The 17,952-nt window shown below is 34.0% G+C and overlaps 3 protein-coding genes across 6 annotated transcripts in view; 2 read left to right on the top strand and 1 right to left on the bottom strand.

Annotated features, from left to right (window-relative positions):
• The first annotated feature begins 4,052 nt into the window (after positions 1-4,052).
• Positions 4,053-9,198, top strand: LOC107025928 (cleavage and polyadenylation specificity factor subunit 6). 4 transcript variants are annotated; one of them, XR_003579213.1, is made up of 3 exons: positions 4,053-4,204; positions 4,376-6,690; positions 8,709-9,198. XR_003579213.1 is itself a non-coding variant. In XM_027918232.1 (2 exons), the coding sequence occupies exon 2, from the start codon at positions 4,379-4,381 to the stop codon at positions 6,473-6,475; it is 2,097 nt and encodes a 698-aa protein (XP_027774033.1). In that variant the 5' UTR covers positions 4,065-4,204; positions 4,371-4,378; the 3' UTR covers positions 6,476-7,146. The 4 variants fall into 4 exon arrangements, 1 of the variants encoding a protein (XP_027774033.1); XR_003579212.1 differs by having other exon boundaries at positions 4,065-4,204; positions 4,371-6,690; XR_003579214.1 differs by lacking the exon at positions 8,709-9,198 and adding an exon at positions 6,771-7,146 and having other exon boundaries at positions 4,065-4,204; positions 4,371-6,690.
• A 1,009-nt stretch (positions 9,199-10,207) lies between these two features.
• On the top strand, positions 10,208-11,552 carry LOC107025801 (nuclear transcription factor Y subunit B-3-like). The gene is made up of 2 exons (XM_015226538.2): positions 10,208-10,464; positions 10,692-11,552. The coding sequence occupies exon 2, from the start codon at positions 10,752-10,754 to the stop codon at positions 11,298-11,300; it is 549 nt and encodes a 182-aa protein (XP_015082024.1). The 5' UTR covers positions 10,208-10,464; positions 10,692-10,751; the 3' UTR covers positions 11,301-11,552.
• A 343-nt stretch (positions 11,553-11,895) lies between these two features.
• Positions 11,896-17,952, bottom strand: part of LOC107025799 (protein DEK) — an 8,304-nt gene continuing 2,247 nt past the window's right edge. The window contains exons 4-12 of the mRNA XM_015226537.2: positions 16,904-16,983; positions 15,034-15,093; positions 14,695-14,805; positions 14,359-14,439; positions 14,193-14,273; positions 13,100-13,619; positions 12,874-12,986; positions 12,641-12,671; positions 11,896-12,429 (exon numbers count right to left, since the gene is read on the bottom strand). Of these exons, the coding sequence (XP_015082023.1) occupies positions 12,269-12,429; positions 12,641-12,671; positions 12,874-12,986; positions 13,100-13,619; positions 14,193-14,273; positions 14,359-14,439; positions 14,695-14,805; positions 15,034-15,093; positions 16,904-16,983 (1,238 nt within the window). The 3' untranslated portion in view covers positions 11,896-12,268. The remainder of the gene's footprint in view (positions 12,430-12,640; positions 12,672-12,873; positions 12,987-13,099; positions 13,620-14,192; positions 14,274-14,358; positions 14,440-14,694; positions 14,806-15,033; positions 15,094-16,903; positions 16,984-17,952) is intronic.

The raw sequence follows: 17,952 nt of genomic DNA, 5'->3' as shown, positions 1-17,952 counted from the left end.
CCAAACCAATAATGATAATCACTAACAAAATCGACAATCAATAAATCAATATACTAATAGTTCTTTAACTCTTTAGCATGTCTACTAATTGATAATTGATAAGTCAAACTGATAAACTTCAAAACTGAACCGATCGATACACAATCCTAATATTAACGGTGTGCAAAAATTGGATCGAAATAATGCTATTGACTTATTGCTTATTCATTTGCCTCAATTTCTCAATTCACATTTACAATGACTTTGAATTCACACTATTTCTTTTATTTGTGTCTTCCTTGAATAATTCTTTTCATGTTACTATTGTTATTTATATTTTATGAGTACTTCTCTAAAGTTACATTACTGTTTTGCCGCGTCAAATTATTGGTGAAGTCATATATTTATGAGAAACTTACATAAATGTGCTATAATAAAATAATATTTACCATTTATAGCAATAACATTTTTTTCACTTGATCACTTTTAATTCATTTATAATACAAGCTTAATACATATTACAAAGAACAATTTATTATTCACATATAATACAAGTTTTAATGGTGGATAATACATTTATCATACATTTTAATACGCTTATAATACAATGTGACCATTTTTTACCAAATAAACACAATATATTTCAAAAACAATTATAATTCAAATATATTGCATAATACATATCACAGATTTATCCCAATATTGCTATAAATGGTAATAAATAAAAAGTATTGCTAAAATCAGTAATTAATTTTAAAAATATATTAATTCATGTAATTTTTCCTACATTTATTTTATAAACATTTTTTTATTGATTAAATAAAAAATCGAACAGCTAAAAACATAAAACTTATTAAAAATATATAAATTTAACATGTTTAAAAATAAAAATCAATATATATATATATAAATGAGGATCTTCAATCCGCCTATGTGGCATGCCTCAATGTTGAGAAAAATATATATATATTTTTTTAAAAAAATAGGGCTTTTTAGATTATTTCTTTTTACACAATAATATTATGTGTATATATATATATTACTATTAATAAGTAACTTAATGAGCATTACACCTCCTTACCTTTTAATAATATATATAACAGCTAACTTTTAATTTAATAATATAACTCCTAACCTTTCATATTCATAACCTTCAAAATATTTAATTTAAAAATTATAACTTCTAAATATTACACCTATAAAAACCCACTTTGAGACATTGCATGATGGTCATTTTATTTTTATTTTCCTTATTCTTCATTTTTTGTTTCTTTGATTTGTTAATTTTTTTTGTCTTCTTTGATATGATTTTTGCAGGAGAGGGATCTATAATGAAAAATGTTATATATTTTGCATATTTTGATTTTGTGAGGTAAAATGATTTGACATGTCTAATTATCATTATCACTTTTGTTCTATTGTAATTACATATATATTTGATATTATTAGGTTGGATTGTTGATCATACAAATCATGATTCTTTTATAGAAATATAATTTGTTTTTTTTTTGCTTCTCTTTGTAGTTTTTTGAGATTTTTTTTCTTATTCTTGTAGTTTCTACCGACACTGATTGTCTTTATTCACTTTGTAAATTTGAAGAATCGAATTATGTTATGTTGGAACATGATCCTTCTTTCCTCTTCAAATCATATATAACTTAAATATTTTAAATATTTTTGCTTGATTAGTTAACTATAATTTTATGTCTTTTTGTTGTTATTATTGTAATGATCATAATTATGTTATGTTGAGAACGTGATCTTTCTTTCCCCTTCAAATCATATATAACTAAATATTTTAAATATTTTTGCTTGATTAGTTAATTATTTTATGTATGTTTGTTGGTATTATTGTAAGGATGTTTATAGTTCTCCGGTTAAACCTCCGATGCAATAAGAGTTGATTGATTTCTTATCAAATTAATTAGTTAATTGAAAAAACGGCAATATATCTTATTTCTAATTTCGTCTAACAATATCTTCCTCCTCACTAGCTATAAGAATGTTATACAAATATATAATAAATATAAGTAATAAAAAAAGTAATATATCACATCTCAATATAAAGTAAATAAAATACTAAATATTAAATACAAATATTATATAGCTAAGAATCAAATATCCTCTTATAATTTCGTATCTCACAATCACATAACAATGATATGATAAAAATACATAATTTTAACGTTGCATTATTTATTATATTATTTATATATAGAAATTATTTATAGGCCACATGTTTCACAATTTTGAGAATTTAATCAACAAAAAATTAAATATTTTTTAATTTTATTTTAAAATATCCGTACGATTACATTTTTTTTTGATAATTTCAAAAAAATTTATATTCCTTTTGATTAACTTTTTAATTCTATGTCCCTTTTTAAATTTGCTTTTAATTAATTTTTCTCTTAATAGATATCTCTCTTATAATATAAAATAAGAGAAAAAGTATATATTGTTCAAAATGATAGTAATTACGAAAAATAATGTTTATTATTAGAAGCATATTTGGAGACTTTTAAATATTTGAAATTTCTAAAATGAGGTAAAAAAAATATGTCATATAATACAATAAATCATAAAAATGGTGGAGGATTTTACTTAAACGTATTTTTGTTTATTAAAAAAATATGTAACATTTTCTTTTACCTTTTTCCTCTTATTTTTATATATTTATTTTTAATTTAATTTTTATCATAAACTCACACCTCTTCATCTTTCATAACCTGTATACTTAATCAATACTTATTAGTATTACCTATAACTTCCAACTTTATACCTTCATAACCTCAAATTATTTAATGTTTAAATTTGTGACATCTTAAAAGCACATAAAAAAAATATTTCTAACCAATTATATTTATGTTTAGCATAATTGTCCTCTACTTTAATCTTGTAATGCAAAATCTATCGACAAAGACTGCTTTGTGTAATTATTTTTACTTCTAATGAGAATGATACAAAATAAGATATATAAAAGAGAATAATTGATATGTTTTTTTGCATGAAATTATAAGAGCAAGATCATTACTAAAAGTAAGACAAAAACAATTCTTGAAAACATTAAAATGTATTTGTAGATATGCTTAGCAGGGGGAGATAATCAAAATTATTATGAAGTTATTTTTAAATTTTAAATAAANATTTCAAATATACTTATTACTAACCATTCATCCTCCATTATAATGATTCTAAAAATTTACTTAACTTTTTCTCCTATACTTTAATTATAAGAAAATATTATTTATCGTTAATAATTATAAATATTCATATTATTTGTGAAAAGTTTTTTTATGTTTACTTTATTTAGAAAAAATTTAAGAGTCTAATTATAAGTTTTTAGTAGATATATAAGTTTTTTTTTTAATCTTAACATAAAACCTTTTATCATTAATCTATAATTGTTCATTTATTACTTATTTTATTATGCATTTTAACAATAATATATTATTTTTATGTTAATTTTATATCACTAAAAATTATTTTACCGAACTAAAATCATGTATCACCCATTTCCTTCCAAAGAATCAATATATATAGAGAACTTTATATTTTAATATATAAATATTGAAGTACTTTTTTATCTATTACGAATAATTTTGATATTTCTAAGTCTGTTTTTGAATTTATTACTATTTTAATTCTTTTGATATTTTTGAAAAAAATTTAAAAGACTAAAAATCTCACTGTAAATTTTTAACAAAACATCAAAGTTAACCATATTTAATTTTGAGTACTCATTCAAATGGATAATGAAGTCATAAATTCTTAATTATATATTATAACTAACAAAAAAGAATAGGTACTATTCAACCAAAAAAAGTATAGGTATTTGACCGTACATGTTATTATTTTTTGATAAAATTAATTCATGAATTGAGTTGAAATTACAAAGCTAAATGATAAAATTTATTAACTAATCTATTTGAATTTAAAAATTTAATAAAAATGAAAACTTTTAGATACCGCGCATAGCGCGGCTAAGTTTACTAGTTAATAAATTAAAATCGAATCAAAACGTTACCTACTGTCTACGGGTCTAGCTCAAATTACAATTCGTCGCGCTTATAAAAATATAAAATACGGAAAAATAAGGCAAATATTTACCCCTCTTTCTCATAGTTTCTTGTCACAACTCAAACTTTCCAGAGAATTAGGGTTTCTTCCCTTTTCTCCCTAAAAAATTCACTCTGCTCGACAAATTCAACTTGCTGTACCTCCGGTAAGATTATTCCCTCAATTTCAATTTGTTGTTTGTTGATTGTTTGATTTTGTTTTTTGTTGAATTTTTTGGTATTTTTTTCGTTTCGTAGCTAGTAGTGTTAGAATTTGAAAAATTTAGCTTCATTTGAGCTTGTGATAACTAATCGTAACCCTAATCCTGTTAGATTAGGTCATGGAGGATAATGAAGGTGGGGATGGAGTTGGTGGAGAGCCAATCGAGCAGTTTCACAGGAATGAAGCGATCTCTGCTGTTGCTGATGATGGGTTTATGGTTGAAGAGGATGATGATTACGAAGATCTCTACAATGATGTTAATGTTGGTGAGAATTTTCTTCAATCTTTTAGAAAGAATGAGGATTTAGTATCTAGGAATGAGGAGGTAGAGAGGAAGCCTGAGCAGCCTGTCCTTCCGGCGCCACCACCGGTGGTGGCAGCACCGCAAGTGGTGGATGAGAGTGGGCGTGACGATTTTCAGGGTGTGGGTGGGGAGAGGAATCCTGTAAAAGAGGAGGATGTAGTGTCTGGGATTGCTGCTAGAGCGTCCGTAGGTCCAGCTGTGTCTGGGACTTCTGCTGGTAGTGGGTTTAGGGTTGAGTTAAGTCATCCGTCAAGTAAGATGGGTGATTTAGCAGAGCGGATGGTGAATAGTAATGTTCCAAATCAGGTGATGGCTCAACAGCCTCATGGTGGTGGTGTTGCAGTAGCTACTGGAAATTTGGGTAATGTTGGAAATATGGGGAATGATAATTTGATAAGGCAAGGAGGGGTTAATATGAACGGGGCGGGTAATATTGTTGCTGGAGTTGGGGTCGCTAGTGGTGGAGGAGGAAGTAGTGGTGGCGGTGGTGCGACAATTCTGTTTGTTGGTGATCTGCATTGGTGGACCACAGATGCCGAGCTGGAAGCTGAGTTGAGCAAGTATGGACACGTGAAGGAGGTGAAATTTTTTGAAGAAAAAGCTAGTGGGAAGTCTAAAGGATATTGCCAGGTTGAGTTTCATGATTCCTCAGCTGCCACAGCTTGCAAGGAAAGTATGAATGGACATATGTTCAATGGGCGACCATGTGTGGTCGCTTATGCATCATCACCGTATAATGTGAAGAGGATGGGTGAGGCTCAGGTGAATCGAAATCAGCAGGTGGCTCAAACTGCTGTTCCCCAAGCAAGGCGGGGGCCTGGTGAAGCTGCTGGTAAAATTGGAAATAACAACACTCCTACTGGTGGCAATTATCAAGGCGGCGGTGGTGGTGGTGGGGATGGCAACAGGGGGGGTTATGGTAGAGGAAGTTGGGGTAGAGGGGGTCCTCAAGCTATGGGAAATCGGGGGCCTGTAGGTCCTATGAGAAACAGGCCTGGTGGGATTGCAGGTAGGGGTATGATGGGTAACGGTGGAGGTGGATTTGGACAAGGTATGGGTGGTGCACCTCCTATTATGCATCCTCAAACAATGATGGGTCAAGGCTTTGATCCTGCTTTTGGAGGGCCTATGGGGAGAATGGGTGGTTATGGAGGATTTCCTGGTGGTCCAGCTCCACCATTTCCTGGTATGTTGTCATCTTTTCCACCTGTTGGAGGAGTTGGGATGCCTGGAGTAGCTCCGCATGTAAATCCTGCATTCTTTGGTAGAGGAATGCCAATGAATGGTATGGGAATGATGCCAGGCGCTGGTATGGAGGGGCCTAACATGGGGATGTGGTCAGAACCTAATGCGGGTGGATGGGCTGGTGACGAGCATGGTGGTAGAGCAGGAGAGTCAAGTTATGCAGAAGAAGCTGGGTCTGATCATCAGTATGGAGAAACAACTCACGATAGAGGGGCTTGGCCAAATAATGTGAAAGAGAAAGATAGAGGATCAGAGCGTGATTGGTCTGGTTCTACTGATAGAAAACATAGAGAAGGCAGAGAACCATCCTATGATAGAGACATGGCTCGTGAAAAGGATCGGGGCCACGACCAGGATTGGCCAGAGAAAAGATACCGCGATGATAGAGATGTCGCACGAGACAGAGAGAGGGACCGGGATCATGAACGTCCTAGAGAACGAGGACGTGATCGCGAGAGGGATCGAGATCGTGATCGTCATAGGGATGATAGAGATAGATATGCTGATCATCACAGGTACAAGGACCGTGAGCAAGAATATGATGATGAAGACAGAGGAAGATCATCAAGAGGACACAGCAAATCACGATTATCACATGAAGAAGACCATCGGTCAAGATCAAGGGATGCTGATTATGGAAAGAGGCGGCGTATAACTTCCGAGTGATCTGTGGCCTTGGCTGCTTATTTTCAAGGGTACTTCACAATGAGATCGATTAGTAGCTAATCTACTGAGGGTTTACCATGTGTATCCAGGCTTTCTACTGGGAGGCTTCCTTTACTTCCTGCGTTCATCAAACAGTTGCTCTCTGAAATGTTCTGTTGCATACATGTTTATGCTCTTTTCCTGTTTAAGGAGCACTGGTCTCTCAGCACTAAGAAGTAAGTTCACAGCTCCTCTTACATTGAATTAGTTGCTTTTGGTAATGAATACTACCTGTATTTGCTATTTCTCTGTTTAGGAGGATGTTCTTTGTCTGAAGGGCTTTCTCAAGCATGATGTGCTAGTTGGGAGGGGACTACTTTTATTTATGTGGAACTTAATGTAACCAAAGTTTTCACTGTTTGATGCTGGTCATTCATGGAAAGCGTTCTTTATGACTTGCTGTGTAATTCTATATGCTAAAGCTGAGGCGTTTTTTGTTTTCTGAATCCCGGTGTAAAGAGAACTATATAGAGGATGCTGAATCAGTTGTAGATTTTTTTTTTTTGACTCTTGTAATCTAGAATATGTTTTATGTTTTGTAAATATTTGACTGCCAGTACCATCTTGGTACTGAAGAATACACTGCTATCTTATTAAAAAAATTATAACAACAACAACATGCCATTCCACAAGTGGGGTTTGTGAAGGATAGGATGTACGTAAATCGTACCCCGACCTTTGTAGGGTAGAGCTGCTGAAAAAAAAAGATGATTATTAGGACCCGTTGGACCATGAAACTTGTGATTTTGAATAAAGGCAGTATTTGCTTTCAAAGTGAAAAATGGTATTTGGGAATTGGAGTTGTGTTTGGCCATGAATACCAATTGGAGTTGTTTGTGAATTTGGTGTTTTCAAATTTTGACTTTTTTTGGAAGTAAGTTGCATTCCGGAGCTTTATGGCTAACATAATTTCCAGAATTCAACTCTGGGAAAAAAGTATAAATATTCATGGCCAAACATATGCTTCATGTAGAATTTAACTTCATAAGAAAGTGACTGATACTATAAAAGCCATAGGAAATCCTTGGGGAGTGCATGAAGTTGCTCATTCAATTCTGTAAGCGAACAGCATATATATCTTTTGTGAACCATCAGTCTTCGTTGTCTTTGCACTTTGTTGTTATATCCTTCAAACTGATTTATGTCTAATTTGTTATTTGGGAAATTTTGAAAAAAAACATGGCATTTTGAAAACCCTGCAAGGTTTTCAAATTTCATATTTTATTTTGTTAACTAATCATGAATCCTAATAGACTGACTTCCTGGTACTCCTTTGTTGTGGAGGGCTATAATTAACATTTCTCTCAGGTTCTTCTTGGTGGGGTTCTTAATAGGAAGTGCTGCATTTCCAGCATAAGCTTGAGATTTTTTAGTAATTTTAGCAGAAGTAGTGTTCCAATTTAATACTCCTTCCGTACCAATATATGTGGTTGTGTTTGACTGTGCGAAGTTTTAGAATGGATGATAGACTTTTTGGACTAAACTTAGTTATGCCTGAAAGTATCAAGGATGCCTACATCAGTTGGATTCTCTTGGAAAAATCTATGATGTGTTTGGAAGGAGTGAAATTGAAGATGTTTTGTTGAAATATCAACTCCAAAGTACTCCCTTAAGGTTAGATGTCTTTAAAATTTATGTAGTTGGAGCTTGTCCCCAGTGGACTCTGATGTCAAACTTTTGGATTTTGTTAGCTCCTTATACATAGCATAGGACTCATTTTAATTGAGGTAACAATCTCTCTCTTTTGTAATTATGCATCTTCTTGATGCCACTGATACTACTGCTTACTTTATTTATTGTCTAAAACAAACCATAAACATTTATTTGGTTATAAATGATCTCATAAAGAACAATAAAAGAAATCATATCATCAAGTGTAAGGTTAGAAGTTTAAAGAAAAATATTTGCAAGTATGGCATTATTCTTGGGATGAAATTGGGAAATCGAAAGGAGCAGTTTTTTTTCTTGGACCAATGTTGGAATGAGATGAGTTTAATTTGAGAAACATGATTAGTAAGAAGGATACATATAGCTGATCCGGACTTACTTGGCAAGGAGGAATAGTTGTGTGCTTATTTAGACTTGTGAATTTTGATCTTTACCATGAGACTGACTGACTGTAGTTCCAATGTTTGATTATTCTTTTTTCTGCAAGGTGTTATTACAAATTTTGTTTGGTTTCTTGTGATTATAGCATGGAGGACGTAGAGCAAGCTGTGTGAAGAAGTATGGAAGGGAACTCCTTGAAGCTTCTGCCTGAGGAAGAATGTTATATTATATGGTTTTACCTCTCAGTGAAGATTGAATTGCTAGTGGAACCTTTTATCTCAGTTTTTGAATTTATGTTTTTGTTGAATGTGACCTGAATAATCCTTTCTGGTGACTTGTGACTTTATTGTAAGCCTAGTTATAAATTATCATAGACATTTGCTATTTGATGTAATGTGTTAGGAGGATTTGACCCACAGGTTGGCGCCGATCTGCTCCCTTGCTCTGGCGTTTGTTGTACTAATTGTTTTTCTCTTTGTATCATCGTTTTTTCTTTGTTTTTGACCCAGTTTTTTAGTTGGGCATATGTTGTTGTTTAGCGCTAATTCTTCCTTCTGCAAGTGTACATAGAATTTTCTTGTTACAAGTTTTTGAAAAGTGTACATGGAATACTAACAAGAAAATAGTTCCTGTCATTCTAAATGAACTCTTTACATTTGTCTTCTTTGTTTGCATTTTGTGTATGTTTGGGTCTCTGTTCTCTGCTAAGTTGAGAGAACATTGTTTTTCATATTTGCATTAGATGGCGCTATGTGCATAGCGCTCAAGTTACACATTTAATTCTTCATTGTTTTCGGTATGAGTTCTTCACTACTGTAATTGTTTTTCATACTTGATTTTTCATATGTTTTGCTTGCATCGAGGGTCTTTTGCCAATACCCTTTTGATTTTTCATATGTTTTGCTTGCATCGAGGGTCTTTTGCCAATACCCTTGTGAGAATACGTAGGGTATCTAGTTGCTGTAGAGTAGTGTACTTCATTTTTTGTCCCCTTTGTTATTTCAAAGGAATTTTCTTTGGGTCTATGATTCTCGATTTAGCGTTCTTTTTTTATGACAAGAAAAACTCGTGCGATAGGGGTAAACCATCGCTCTTATACAGTAGCTCGCAAAACACATAGTAGAGGTAATCTGTACAACTGGTGCGACGAGTTCGACCCAGAAGACAAATCTCAAGCTCAAATCACCGGGCTACACCGAACTATTACAATTTATGTTGAGTGAGGGATTATTTTGGTAGTTATGTATACCTTTGATTACAATTTATGACCAAGCGTTCAAACTTATACTAATAAGAAAATCACTTTTTCTCAATATTTCAAATCTATACAAAAAAAAAAAAAGACTTGGTTGCATAGGTCTTTATTTTTAGTTCTTTGTCATCTTTACAAAAAGATCTTTATTTTACACATTAAACATCTAAAAAAGTTTTTTTTTTTCTATATATTATGGATGTACCAAAAATATTTTTCTAAAAAAAAAAATAGTGGTCCACGTAAGCAACGATAAAAATATCCTATCCTGACCGACCATACCCCATATAAGATGCCGACGTCCCTGATCTTTCGGCTAAACCAACAACCAATCATACACTTCCACGTATTCAACCCCATGCCATTTTTTAACACCAACACCCCCTATTATATTCTATCTTATCCTATTCTAAAAATTCAGTGCTTCAACATTTTTCTCCCTAACATATTGTGTTTGTTATTAGTTTCATAAAATAAAAGTATAAAAATTTTCTCCATTTTCTTGTTCTTAAAGCTTGTGTGCTATCATAGGCAAATACAAGACTGCGTATACATCAGTGTCTTCAGACTTTACTCGTGGAATTACATTTATGAAAATAAAGTTGTGCATATAGTACACTCTCCAAATCCACTTGTGAGATTACTCCGGGTAAGTTGTTGTTCTTGTAGTTCTCTATAAAGTATAAGGATATATCGAAAACAGTCTTTCTATCTTTAACCAGATAGAGGTATTTAAGACTGTGTACGCACACTATCCTTTGTCAAACTCTATTTGTGGAATTACGTTGAGTATGTTTGTTTTTTTTTTTTTAGAAAAGATCCAAACTTTGCCAAGAATAATGATAAAGTTTGAGTCCTTTTTTTCCCTTTCGACAGGTAATTTTCACTTCTGTATTTGATCAGCAAGATATAAGGAACAGAATTTAGGAGATTTCGATGGCGGATTCGGATAATGAATCAGGAGGACACAGAGAGAACAGTAACATTGAGAGTTCCCTAAGAGAACAAGACAGGTTCCTTCCCATAGCAAATGTAAGCAGAATCATGAAGAAAGCATTACCAGCTAACGCGAAAATCTCGAAAGATGCTAAGGAGGTAGTTCAAGAATGTGTTTCTGAATTCATAAGTTTTATCACAGGGGAGGCATCAGATAAGTGTCAGAGAGAGAAGAGAAAGACAATCAATGGTGATGATTTGTTGTGGGCAATGACAACTCTTGGTTTTGAAGAATACATTGAGCCACTCAAGATTTATTTGCAGAGGTTTAGGGATTTGGAAGGGCAAAAAAGTGGTGTCTCTGGAGAGAAGGATCATAGTGGATCAGTGGGTTATGTTGAGGACTACCATGGCATGATGATGATGGGGAGTCAACACCATCAAGGACACGGGTATGGTACCGGTGTATACAATCATCATACGGGGGAGAATACTGCAGGGGTTGGTACAGGAGGGTCGCGGTTTCCTGATGTTGGGAGGCAAAGGTGAAACTGTGACATCCGGGGACTACAAAGATGTATCAGCACGCGATGTTTCAGCTGTCAACAGGTTCAAGTATGGATACTGAAAGACAGGAACAGACTTTGTAGTTTGTATTCTACAGAGATGTAAATTGGTAAACATGTGTGTACATTACAATGTGGGTGTAAACAATGGTAGTTTTAATGGATTGTAAGTGTCTATTACATCATTGTTTCTCTAATAGTTGATGTTTGAATAAACCTTTTTTAGTGTAACAAACGATTTACATTGTCATATATTATCACTTCTTCAAGAGTTTCAAACCATACGCAACTATCCATACCTAAACAAACCTTGTCTATGGGAGGATTCAAAACTGATAACATCTGCAATAACACAACCATCACACCACGCAATTACAACTCGACCAATGCTTTGAAGGCAAACAAAGTTTCCACAGCACGAGCAAGTGCAAAAACTCACAAAGCACGTTCGACATTGTGAAACGATTCCGTTTCCACCTGCATTTGAACATTTTCAAATCCTAATATCCAAGAATGCAAACATCACCGTGCAATGGTCACAACAAAGCACTAGCTAATAGCTGATTCACTAACAAAGATGGTTCCAAGTTCCAACACTAGTTAGCCTTGGAAAATTCCAGCCCACAAATAAATAAGAAAACAGCCATACATGGTCACAAATGGATGTTGATTTTGACTACAGTATTTGTACTTGTAATCCATGATCCAGGGCAGCTAAATAAGTTGACAGAAACAAAAACTACAAATGTGTTTATACAAGCAGTAATCTTGCATTTATAATTCTACGATATCCTAGTCAAAGTAATAATCATAAAACGATACATTAACAATAGATTACAGCTGGTTGAACTCGTAATGAGCACCTGGAGGCACAAATTCATGAGGAAGAGATCGGTTATTGAGACGGACAGTGTAGGCTACATTTCCTGTGATTACATTCTACTCATATTTTCAGGCTTTCACACCTTTGCTAGAAGGCTTTTTAGCATCCTTCAAGGCCTCACCTTCATCTTCCTCATCATCTTCCTCGTCAGCTAGTTTAGTAAGCTCATCCTGGATCATAATCTTTATAGACGATTTTCTGGGCATGAGATCGGTATCAAACCGCTTGGCTGCAGAAGAAAAAAGGTGTCATGCATTGCTTAGAAACAAGGACAGAGGCCATCTGAAATCTACATATCTTGCTATTCGCCTCATGGAGGACATACATTACGTTTCTCAAAATATAATTTGAACTAACACAATAATCAATAAGACCTAGCTTCTTTTTACCAAGTACACCTAAAGAATTGCAAAAAGAAAAGACAAAATAAGAACACTCACCAAGTTGCTTCAGAATGTCAGTAAAGGTAGCCTACAAGCACAAAACAGACACGATGTTAGGAATCCCGGAATGCAAAATTTGAGAATGAATATTACCACTCTGGATCACTCAAATATGCAATGGGTTAGAGCATCATGGCAAAAAGGAATACAAAAAAGTAAATGTATGCGTCTCCACAGAACAATCATACAAGGGAATTGCAAGATGGGATGAATTGGAGTTCAATGCTAACCGTATTGAAGTCTACTTCTTTCAGAATTTCACAAATTGCATTTCTAAGTTCATCATCACTTGGTCTCAGTTTATCCTCCTTGCTCTTGTCCTTTCCCTTTACAATCTTTTTCCCTGCACAAACACAAAGCTCTTTGAGAAACACCTTTGCTAATTATCAGTACAAAATCAACCATGTTTGAACACCTCATAACAATCCACCAATGGGCATATATAGCGATCCTCACCAGTATTTTCTCTGGGAGTAGACTTCTTTGGCGTTGAAGATTTTTCTTTAACGACTTCAGTTTTTTTCTTCTTTGAAGATGCTTTGGGAGTTGCATCATCGTTAGCAATATGCTTTGAGCTCTTTGATGATTTTGAAGGGGTCTTTTTGGGAGGACTTGGTACTTTAGAGACTGCAGGTTTCTTGGTCTTAGCTTTCACAGCAGGTTCTTTCTTTGTTGAAGATTTACTTGAACTCTGCTTATGCTTTTTCTTGTCCTCCTTAGGCTCCGGCTCTGGCTCTGGCTCCGGCTCCGGCTCAGGCTCTTGCTCTGGCTCAGGCTCAGGCTCATCTTCAGATTCACTCTCCTTCTCACTTTCAGCCTGATCTGACTTCTCATCATCAGATCTCTGAGGAACACCATTAGTCTTTTCCTCTTCAGATTCCTCATGGACATCTTCTTCTTGCTCAGATTCATCTTCTGACTCTTGCACTTTCTTCTTCTTTTCAGCCTTTTGTGCAGTTTCGGCCTTCTTTCCACTCTGTATAGTTAAAAAGAAAACCAAACCCCCCCAAATAAAATATTAATGTAAAAGCACAGCTCCGCCCTTTCTTTTTCTTATTCTAATTCGAAAACAGCATATGGTAATAAACATGATGAATATTCTTAAACCATATGTAGTATTAATCCAGACCCCAAAATTTCAGCTTATTGTAAGATACACTTTTTCTCTTCTTTTTCATTAATGTAAAAAGATCTCACTCTATAAAGATCAGATTAGCAGTCGAACACTTCCAAGACAAAGCCACTTCAAAGCAGCAAGAATAAATTGCAAGAACTTTAGCAACTTCTACACTGTTAAAGTCATGGTGATACTAACCCTCTGAGATCTTAGAATGTGGATTCATAAAATCAAGACGGGAAAAGGTAAAACCAAAAATAAAAAATAAAAAAATTGTGCAATGAATTTTGATTAATTTTATCAAATTTTGTTCGTGAATATTAAGAGTTAAGACTACAGGATACAAGTATCCGGTTGCAAATGGAAAACCATATTTCAGTTGGTATTATTTCACTACTAGAACTTAAATAGATGTTAAGAGGAGAAAATTACCTTGGTTGATCCTTTCGAGCTAGCGGATGCCGATGAGGGACTTTTTTTGCTCTCTCTTCTCCGCTTCTTTCCTCTGCTTGACTATTCATTTGACCGGGGATGTGTCAGCATACTATAAACTAACAGAACAAGTGACATACTTTTATCACAGTTAGAAGTCACCCACCTGGTCCTTCTCGGCAAGCAACTCAGTAGTTGTGGCATGAGGAGCTTCCAGAAAGTCCATCAACTTTACCACCATGTCTTCCTGATCATACAAATCTCCTAATTAGTTAAGACGCTTGGGAGGAAGATAGTATACAAGATGCAATCTTCACATAATATGAAGTGACAAGTTGAGGATGAAAGCAATTTTCTCAGTTAAACTATTCAAAAGGAAAAATATATTCTTCCTGTTCGGCCTAAATATGTAATTCTCATAAGATAAATTGCACTTGAGTGAGAAAAGAACTACTTAGTGAAATATAAATGCCTAGCATGCAGCTAAAACATGTGAACACACCTTTCTGGAAGTAGCTTTGGTAACAGGTATATCCAGTACATCACAGAATTCCAACAGCTTCTCTTTAATATACTTGTCAAACTTTTCTTTTACTTTCATCTTTTGCTTTTCCTGCAACATTACAATGACCTAACCTTAAGAATTTCTAGAAGCTCAATCATAAAATAATGAATGAGATGCAATTTTCTGAGTAACAATGAATGAGATACATATACAACCATTGTGAGCAAACAAAGAGAAGGTTTAAGCTTCTCCCCAGATGACCATCCCACGCAAAAGGGGAACGGAATAGTTGTTTGCTCATATATGCATCCTTCCACAACATGAGATGTCATTTACCTCATTTTCATGCCAGACAAAGCCAGAAAACCGTGAAATATTGCTCTTGATCTGGGCTGCCTGAGAAGGACAAGAACTATGAGCAAAATAAACAAAAGGATGAAACTAGGGAAGCAAGATTAGAAGTGAATCAACCCAGTGGAATGAGCTGCTGACTAATTCCATATGTGGTGATCAAGTAACACGTAAGAAAAATCATGCTAAATGCTTCAAATCATCATATTTGCAAGAAGAAAAGATATCATGTTTAACAAAACGTACAATCGAACACAGACAAGCACACTATGGTAAATATTTCTAAGACTTATTCTTGCAGGTAATAAATTGCAGATATCAGAAAGTTTTAACTGATGCTGGAAAAAAGTACCTCAGTGTCAGCTGAAAAGAAATGATATGGCACTTAGGTTGCAGATGTGACTCTTTAGAAACTAGATATAGTTATAAAGCATTTTCTTTTTTCTTTAATAAGTACAAGTTTCCTAATGGATTTAGGTTGCAAAAGATCTCAAAATTATTTGTATCTCTTCAGTTGTCACTGCTTTTGAGTTGTGATATAAGGTAAATTACAGTATGGCTAAAACAAAATACAAAATACTTTTAGGAGTAACCACCAACATTATTATTTATAACTATGGTGTCCGGGTCAACTTTCCGGCACCTCAACTAATTCCACTTGGGACCTGTTACCTCCCACCGACGGGTAATTTCCTCAAGATAAAAGGTGAAATGTTCATAACTTCACCTTAGTAATTTCATATACTGATTCTATCCTCCTTTCAAGGTGAAAGATGAGGGAAGAAGAAAAATGAGTTCTTGTAAAATAATTAATATCAAGCGAAACCAAAACTTTTAGTCTATCACATGATACAGGATGAGTCATAAAGAGTAGACTTTCAAGTTCAACTTCAGGATTCTACTTTCTGAAAGGACATAGTGTCATCATGAACAAGTGGAACTCCAGTTCTGCACTGTGCACAATGTCCACACATTCCTAAGTTCCAAACACATTAAAGATTCTTATGAAGTTTTCTTTTCATTTTTCTTCGTCCAACTAGGAGTCTCACCTTTGGCTTTCAACTTGGTAGGATTATTATTATACGTTTTCCCAAAAGAACATTCATTCATTTCTCTCTTCCCCGTCGACTTCTCCAGTATATAAAATGTAACAACACAGGTTTATAAGACCAACAAATATTCACAGATATAAGCAGTAAGTCTCTAAATATATTTCGAGACTATGTGATCCTATGGAATCTTCAGGTTCAAGCCATGTTGATAAATATTTCCAATATTTAAGCCTTTCCACAACTAATACTATCCGGACTGGTCTACATTTATGGAACTATCAAACAAGATATTGTATGAATAATGATTATGCCAACTCTTGAAAATCAAAGTAAGATAATTTTATCATTCATCTTGGAAGACACAGAAACATAAGATGACCATAGCATTATTTTTCTTTTATTTATTGCAAATAACAAAGCTACAATATCACATATCAGCGAATAACAGTGTTCAGTGTTTAGAAACAAGTAAGGTCTTTCTTCTTCTTCTTCTTCTTCTTCTTCTTTTTGTTGATTATTAAAAAAAGAGCAAGTTCACTTATAGAATATGGAACTAGAAAAGAAACTAGAGAAGTTTTAAAGTATTGATTACTATAGCACAGAAAAACGTGTAGCTTTCCTAGGCTTTCTTTAATGTACTCATGAGAGAAAAGTTAATAGCTCTACTAAAGAAACCTATCCATTGTCAAGAAGAGAACTCAATGGACATCACTAGTTATAAAATGGGCAGACCAAGAGCAAGATTAAAAATACAATTCCGAGACAGATCAGACAAAGAAAAGAACTACAAGTCAGGACATCACCTTTCCACGCCGCCCATAGAGAATAGTATGCAGCAATTTGAATGTGTCTTCCGTCTTCTTTTTGGATAATTTGTATGCAACTGAAGTCAAAAATCAAAAAAAAAAAGGAATGAAAAGAAGTTCCACCTGATCAAAAAACTTCAGCTGAAATCATTAGACATCAGAAAATTAGATGTGCCAAAACGCAAGAAGAACAGTGACTGGCAATATAGCAAAAACCACACTTCCATAAATGAGTATAAGATGCACCAAGGATATGCTGCTTAGCAAAGTATTGGATACTAGAGACTTTGTCCTTTTGATCGTCTATTGGGGCATTTGATCACTAGAGAATCACAATAACCTATCCTGATACACAAAAGGGACAAAAAGATAAAAGGAGAGGATAGGTTTCAAGATCTAAACTTGATAGGTTCAACCTTCAAAGTTCTTAGCACTTAACTCATTATATTTTCGAAATCATGGTTTCAAATTTAATATTTGTTGAAATTTTTGTGGATTTTCCAATAAAAGTTTGTTCAGTGTTGAAAATGCCGGGTTCGGATGAACCTGGTGAGGAACCACTGGATCCTCCCTGGAAACTGACCTCAGATGCAAATAATTTGTCTCTCAACTCTATACCTATATTTGTAGGAGCGGAAGTAGAGAAAGAACAAGTTACATAGTAACAGAGGCAATTACTAGAAGCAGCAAATTTCTATATCCTTTTGCAGAGTAATAAAATCACATCCAGACATAGCACATGGAAGCTGCAGTGAGAGACCTACATCACTTGGATTGCATACAAACCTACAATACCATTTCACAGGGATTAAGTTTTAGTCATGTTAGTGCATTTACATTGGATCCAATGTTTGTTAGGAGTCTATTAGTATTGTTATATTTACATATCAGAAATGATGTAAAGAATATCCAATGCTAGAGAAACTAATTTTCATAGAGTAGACCTTCCCTGGAATGAGGTATAATTGTTTTTGCTGTTCGCAAAGCTATAAAAATATACCACAAAACTAAGATTTTTTTTTCTTTCGTGTGAGGGTGGGTGGGCG

Source organism: Solanum pennellii, chromosome 7 (assembly GCF_001406875.1).
Source record: "Solanum pennellii chromosome 7, SPENNV200".
NCBI classification, from domain to species: Eukaryota; Viridiplantae; Streptophyta; class Magnoliopsida; order Solanales; family Solanaceae; genus Solanum; species Solanum pennellii.
The sequence above is the reverse complement of the archived record's forward strand: the minus strand, read 5'-3'. Positions and strand labels throughout refer to the sequence as shown.